Raw genomic sequence first — 7,787 nt, forward strand, 5'->3', positions numbered from 1 at the left:
AAGGGTAAAACTTCGTAAAATATCCGTTTTTTTAAAGTTAAATCTATGAAAATTGGTATTTGGGTGTTCAGTTAAAAACAAAATAGCACGTGTTTTAAGATTTTGGAGAATTCTATCCCTAAGGGTATCAAATAAGGGATGAAAGTTTGTATAAATATGTATTATAGTTAAACATGGAATGAAAATTTGTATCAAAATTTGTCATTGTTAAGTAATATCCATGAAATAAGACTTAAAATTTTACGGTTTTTAAATAAGTTATAAAAGACGGACTTTTTATTTTTACTATGAAGTTCATAATAAATTATGTGTTGCTTTCTTTTGTTTTGTTAGTAAGTTTCTTAGCCCTTCTGCGTTTTGAAATAGTTGTGGATGTCAAACTACCACGCGAGCGAAGCCGCAGGCAACAGCTAGTGTCTTATAAAAAAAAAGATTGTGATAGGCCGAATCATTTTTTATGAAGAACAACGATAAATTAAAAAACAAAAATGTTTTTATTTCATAGTTGCCCCGCTAAAAAACTATTTGTTTTAGGCTTCTGGCGAGCATTTGTTTAAAAGTAATAATTTTTTTGTATACACTCTCGAAACAAGCTGAGTCTTTGCTGGACCCAATAAAATAGTATGAAAAATGGTTATATTAGGTACTCAATACCCAAAATACAGAACGGATAAGTCAATTTAGTTACTATGGTGGCGAAATTTGTTTAATTAATAATAGGCGTAAATTTGCTGTATAATAAATTATTTTGTCTGATTATTGTTGCTATTATTTAAAACTCTCATAGATAATAAATAATCTTAGATCCCCACAAGGCACACATTTTTTCGAGAAAAAAAATGGTCAGGTCTACTAAACACGGGAGATTCGATAGAAGTACCTACAATTTGCAAAACTTTAAAACTTTCTTTTCATTTTGTTTTGAGCTTTCGTGAGTGACTACTCATTTTCGGCTGAGCTTTCGTAAGTGACTGTTGCTTTGCAAAATTTGTTAAAATATTTGAAATGGCTATGTGGCGTCCCGTAGATTTTGACAACATCGAATCATCAGAATCGGTGGAAGAAAATGAGAACATTGCAATGATTAGTTCCGCATCAGATGAAGAAGGCCCCTCTATCGAAAAAGTTATACTTATGTGGCCAAGGAACTTATTATTAATTGCCATAGAACTTTCGTTTCGGAAAATTATCCATATCCGGTAAAAAGAACGGCTGAACTGTTAAAGATTTCACCTGAAACAGTAAAAGGTATTGTGGTATCATTAAATAGACATAAATTATGTCAAATGTCAAAAAATAAATGTCAAAATTTTTTGACAGATAGAATTTTTTAAACATTTTTTCTATATCCCTGGTATCTTACGTTACTTGAAAAATTTTTCTGGGGCGCAAGTTCTGGCGCACCTGTATACGCCATTGTAATTCGCTGAAAGACATGATCTCACTCGCACTACGTCCTCCTGAACTCAACAACTTTTCGTGAATAAACGTACATACAACTACATTTAAAAAAAAAGGAAAATGTCAATACAATTTAGAGGTTTTTTTTCAATTTTTCCATAGTGTGAACGTGTTTTATTAAAAATAGGTTAAACTATTTTGATGGCACTCTCAATTCTGCAGCTAAATTCATAATTTTCCTACCATTTTCCAGGTGAGCGATGATTCTGGCTTTTTCTACTTCACTTAAATGCGGTATAACACAAGTTGATATAAATGTAACGACATTGATAGAAATACTTTTGATTGGTATTGTCAAGTTGACAATTGACAACTAGAACCGAATTTACATTTGTAAAAATTTCATTTCCCGTTTTTTTTTAATTAGCTGTATGTTTAATTTCTTTATTAATAATATTTATTAGTTTTTTTGTTGTAAAACATTTCAAATTATTGTTTTTATTTCTTACACGAAAAATAATGACATCCCATTTGCGTCGTCCCTGAATGCATCTTTCAACCTTGATAATTGTCAAAGTTATTTATACATATTGTTGCTTGATTCCACATTTTTAAGATCAATTTTTTTTCCTTGTCATTGGTCTCTTTCAAAAAACTGTAACTTGTAACTGTAGACATTTAGAATAGAAAATTCGTATTACGTTAACAGTCTTGTTTGAAGAAAGAATTTCTCGAGAGATGTTGGTCTATTTACATAACATCTTGTAGTTACAAAGATACGTGACATTGTTGATTATACAGTGAGGATTTTATTTCCTTGAAAATAACCCCATGTTCAATTCACAGATATCTAAGTTGCGTGCCTAAAATTTAAGAGAAATTAATAAATGGGAGTAATAGTTATTTGTTATATAAGACGATAAAATTGAATTTTATCGATCGTCACATCGTTTGCTCAGTCTTCCTTCCAACCGCAAATGTGACTGTGTCAAAATATTTAGGTAAGTATATTTATTATTTGTTATCTATTTTTATCAATTTTTATATATTATTGTAGACACTTTATATTCAATCTGAAGAAAATGGAAATAAAACATTGAAACGTCACATTCTATAAACCACAATTTGAGCTGTGGGAATAAAGTGAAGCTTTATTATTGTTAAGAAAAAAAATGTAATGTTACACAATTTCAAAAAAATGAAATAAAATATTCTTAGTGAGTAAAAAAGAAAAACAAAGTTATTACTATTAAATAAATTTATTTCTAAATTGTAATTCAGTGATTCTTTAGTTTTTATTATTAGCCGCTTGCAGCGGTGGTTGCTGGAGCAGCAGTTGCTAAAAAGTGAACGTCAGAAAACTTAAAAAAAATAAATTTTAAACTTACTGAAAGAAACACTGATAGTAAAACCAAAACAACTGGCGCCCTTTTTCATAGCTTCCCCTATACGAACCATTACAGCTCTTTTACTTTGAAGATCAAGACGCGGTAAAGCATTACAACTCTAAAAAATTTCAAATGGTTGACAAAAAAAAACTAAAACAGCAGAATAATTAATAATATACTTACAAATATTAAAAAAGCTGCAGTTATGGCAAAAAACAAAAATTTCCGAACTTTCATCCTCGTACCTGAACTACACTTGTGATTCTTGCAAATTTCACATTTTCGTTTAGTATTTTATACAACAGTTAACAATAGCAAATTGGCTGTAAAATAAACAAATTGGGCACAATGCGGAAGTGTAAATTTATTTGATACATTTTTTTTTGTATTTCCGTTTACAAATCAAATTGCTTTATTAATTATGCTCGTTCACCCCCTCTTCCTCCTATTTCGTATCCAGCACCTGCACCAGCATTAAATCCGAATCCTATACCCCCACCAACGCCACCACCAGCACCGCCCCCAGTACCCCCGCCTGAATAAGGAATCCATTGATTGTAATCCTGTGCCACATAAATCTACAATTATCAACATTTAACCACCAAAAAATTACTTGTGGTATAATTACCATTATTATAGTGGCAATGAAAAGTGTCATTACGGTTTTCATCCTCGCTTTGGGACTGTTATTAATTAGCTCATCCACGCTTTATAAATGTTTGAAAAAATGTCGGAAATGTCACTATTTACTTTGCAAGGTTATAAAAAACACATTTTTTATAAGCAAAATTTATTTTTTGTAAAATAAATACATTAGTGTTCAACGTGAGTGGTTTTACCATCACAATCATCATTTATCATTTTATCATCATCATCACAATCATTACTCCCACTTTCATCTGAGTTATTTTCAAAAATTAGTTTAAAAAGCGGCGAAAGAATTGAAGTTTTGATAAAATTTACCTCTTCTTCCATGTTAGAATCGTTGCGTTTATCTCGATCGTTCAAACCATTTGTTGATTTTTTTTCTTCTTCTTCTTTATGTTCAACTTCTTTGTTTCCACCATCGTCACTTTTTCGTGGATGCGGGATTTTGCCACCTCTTCTGCCACCCATACGACGTCTTGCCGAAAATGAAGAGGACTACGATTATTATATTATTGCACATTATTTCCGCCAAACTTATTGTAATTACCACTAGCAAGAAAAATATGAACAAAAAGAAATAAATATTTTTCATGATCCGACAACACTGAACATTCTTCCATGGATTCACAAACAAGAATGAATTAATGAAAATATACATCCGGTTTATAATTTATTTATAATACATGGTTTTACGTATTTTTGGCAATTTGTCTTAAATTTTAATTGATAATTTGGAAAGGCAACGACCATTGTAATTAGTGATCACTGTGAAACGACTTCGGATGTTTAAAATTTATTTGTTTTGTATCTACACATTTGGAATTTAATTACCTGCGTGTATCAATTTTTAGAATTTTATTTAGGAAGTTTTAGAAAATTTGAAAATACTGTGTTATTATTAAATTATCAGGATTATCTACATACAGGGTAAGAATTTTACAGCCCTCGGAATGTGGGTATGGAAATTTGATTTTTTTGTAATAACTTTAGAACTATTTGACCAAATATTATAAAATTTGGAACATTTCCCTGTGACAACATACCCTTTAAACTGGTATCACGAAAACCGGATACATCCACTCAATTTCCGGTTCCAGCAGTTGCAAGTCACATTTTCTGTGTTTTTCCATTTTTTTGCTCTCTTAACACCAATTTTTTCTTGCCCAAATCGATAGAGTAATCAATTTCGATTAAAAAACGCATAACCTTTAATACTCCTAACATGGACCGTTTTAAAGATATTTTAATTTAAACTGAGGACTGCACAACGCTGAAATCAAAAAATAGGGATTTTGAATAAATGGTATCCACGGCAACCAATGGCCATAGTCACATAAATCCCTGCCAGGCATCTGTTAACTTTCACAATAAATTTTTGTGAATTTTTTATGAATTAAATACTACGAGATCCATTTGGATTTATTCTAAGTTATGTTTGGAATCTGAGGTAAACTCTTTTATTAAATATTTTCGATTAATTGTCTAATAATCGTCCAATGTCAAAGTTGACAGATGCCTGACAGCGATTAGTGAGACCATGATCATTTGTTACCGTGGATATCATCCATTCAAAATCCCTACTTTTTGGTTTCAGTGTTGTGCAGTCCTCAGTTTAAATTAAAACATCTTTGAAACGGTCCATTTTAGAGGTATTAAAGGTTATGCGTTTTTTAATCGAAATTAATTACTCTATCGATTTGGACAATAAAAAATTGGTGATAAGAGAGCAAAAAAATGGGAAAACACAGAAAATGTGACCTGCAACTGCTGGAACCGGAAATTGAGTGGATGTATCCGGTTTTCGTGATTACCAGTTTAAAGAGTATGTTGTCACAGGGAAATGTTCCAAATTTTATAATATTTGGTCAAATAGTTCCAAAGTTATTACAAAAAAATCAAATTTCCATACCCACATTCCAAGGGCTGTAAAATTCTTATCAGTAGAGATAGGACACGAATTATTATTTAAATTAACATCATTTTATAGGTCATTTTTGAGGTTCAAATATTGCTTCATATTTATGAATAACCCTGTATATACCGGGTGTCCCAGGCAGCCTTGGATATAGGAAAGTAACATAGGAAATTCGTTTTTATTTTTTTCCGGCTGCAGGAGTAACAGAAATCAAAATCTGATTGAAGGAGCTTGTAGTGCTCGAAAAGGGCTATCTTATCGACATTTTGGTCAATTCTCCAATTAACTCTTGCTGGGTTAGCGTTACTAAGAAACAAACTATCAAGTCATTGTTGCAACAGAGAATTTGTCAGCTAAAAGCCCTTGCTATGACTTGATAGTCTGTATCTTACAAACGCTAACCCGGCAAATTCAAATTTCGATTTTCCGAGAGCCGTTTTCGCTCAAATGGAGTTAATGGAGAATCGAGAAAAATGTCGATAAGACAGTCTTTTTCGAGCACTACAGTCTCCATTTTGATTTCTGTTACTCCTGCAGCCAGAAAAAAATAAAAACTAATTTCTCATGTTAATTTTCTATATCCAAGACTGCCTGGGACATTCGGTATATAAAAGAGTTCCGTGACTGACTGACAGACAACGCACAGCCTAAACCACTCAAGCTAAAACATGAAATTTGGCACATATGTTCCTAACAGGGTGTAGAGATTCGCTAAGGATTTTTCAAAAATCAATCTCTAAAAGGGGGTGAAATAGGGTGTAAACTTTTAAACGAAGATAGAAACAAAATATATATGTTCCTTGCCGGTTGCAAAGGAGCACTAATACGAGATTTTTCAAATACAATAAGTAAAAACTTATTTACTCCCTTAGAAAAGGGGGTGAAACGGAGTATATACATTTAAACTAAAATAGAAACATGACATTTGGCACATATGTACCTTAGAGGGTGTACAGGTTCGCTAAGAAAGGATTTTTTGAAAATCAATCTACGGGGGTGCAATGGGAGTGAAGGGGGTGAAACGGGCTGTCCACATTTAAACGAAGATAAAAACATAAAATTTGGAAGATATGTTCCTTAGTGTGTGTAGAGGTTTGCTAAAGAAGCATTTGTCGATAACCAATTTCTAAGGGGGTGAAATAGGGTGTAAACATTTAAACAAAGTTCTAAACATAAACTTTGAGAACAAATTCCTTCGAGAGTGTAAAGTTTCGCTAAAAAAGGATTTTTTGAAAGTCAAATTCTAAGAAGGGTGAAACGAAGAGAAGAACATAAAATTTAGGAAATACCGGGTGATTCTTAAATAGACCGACAAAATTTTATCCTTAGTAGTATCAAATGAGAACATGCTGGAAAAAATATTGAAAAAATTCTTTGTTTAACCGTTCTCCAAATAAAATTTATTAAAGTTATTTACGAGGTAAAGTGTACGCCACTGATGTGTTCGTAAATAGTATTAGCACAGGTAGTGGAAACCATGGTACTAATTTGATCAAAATGTAAGTAAGTGGCACAGATCAAGGGGGTTCTGCCCCTAAAAAATATCAACGTAAAAAGGGTACTGATTATTTCCATTTATCCTTGGAAAGCTGTGATAAAATTTTGTCGGTCTATTTAAGAATCACCCTGTATATTACTTAGAGGGTGTTGAGGTCCGCTAAGAATAGTATATTATAATACTAGTTTATAAGCAAGCTTTTAAACGAGTGGTATACGCTATTTTTTATTATACCTGCCCATTTACGATCATCTATGAGCATTGAAAAAATGTGAATTAACACAATAAAATTATCAAAGGTTGTTTGTGAATCGTTTTCGTAGAGACGGTTACTAGTTTACGTTGTTAAGCACATTTTTTCACGTTGTAATTGGTCCAAACATTTCACTATTTCTTGTTACCTAGACAACTTTAAAATTGCAGCGTGCGATAAAGGCCAAAGTACGCACGCTGCAGGGTGTTTTAATTTAGAATTATGATGCAGGTATAATAAAAAAAAATTTTTTAGATATATTTATAAGAGGGTGAAGAGGGTTGTCAACACTTAAACAAAGATAGAAACATAAAATTTTTAAGATATGTTCTTTGGCGGTTGTAAAGCAGCACTAAAAAGAGATTTTTAAAAATTAGTTTCTAAGCAGGTGAAATGGGGTGTACACGTTTAAACAAAGATGAAATTTGGAAAATATATAAGATGTTCCCTGTTTATTGCTGCAAATTTAAAAAGGTAAAGTAAAAAGTACCCGAACTATTTTTGCTGTTGGTTCTTGCTACTTGCTACAGCCACAAAATTTTACATTCCATAGTTTTTTACAAAAAAAAAGGTCTCTTGCGTTTTTTCGATACAACTTACCGTTTTTAAGTAAAACCAGTTTACAATTTGTCTTACAGACCATAAAGCGGATAAAAATTAAAAATTAAATTCGTTTTACTGTTT

The 7,787-nt window shown here is 31.8% G+C and overlaps 1 protein-coding gene across 1 annotated transcript; it reads right to left on the minus strand.

The window, feature by feature from the left end:
- Positions 1–3,208: 3,208 nt before the first annotated feature.
- Positions 3,209–3,447, minus strand: LOC123009116 (glycine-rich protein DOT1-like). Its single transcript, XM_044405238.1, has 2 exons — positions 3,418–3,447; positions 3,209–3,367 (listed from the first exon to the last, which is right to left on the minus strand). The coding sequence occupies exons 1-2, from the start codon at positions 3,445–3,447 to the stop codon at positions 3,209–3,211; spliced, it is 189 nt and encodes a 62-aa protein (XP_044261173.1).
- Between the last annotated feature and the right edge of the window lie 4,340 nt (positions 3,448–7,787).

Source organism: Tribolium madens, unplaced genomic scaffold (genome assembly GCF_015345945.1).
Source record: "Tribolium madens isolate multiple individuals breed KSU strain unplaced genomic scaffold, Tmad_KSU_1.1 Scaffold_71;HRSCAF=194;Tcas5.2_LG6, whole genome shotgun sequence".
Classification (NCBI taxonomy): domain Eukaryota; kingdom Metazoa; phylum Arthropoda; class Insecta; order Coleoptera; family Tenebrionidae; genus Tribolium; species Tribolium madens.

Excerpts from the sequence above, each read along its gene's own strand:
- LOC123009116 (XM_044405238.1), bottom strand. The coding sequence starts at position 3,447 with ATGACACTTTTCATTGCCACTATAATAATG. Across the intron at positions 3,368-3,417 it reads TCATTGCCACTATAATAATG|ATTTATGTGGCACAGGATTA; the intron begins GTAATTATACCA and ends TGATAATTGTAG.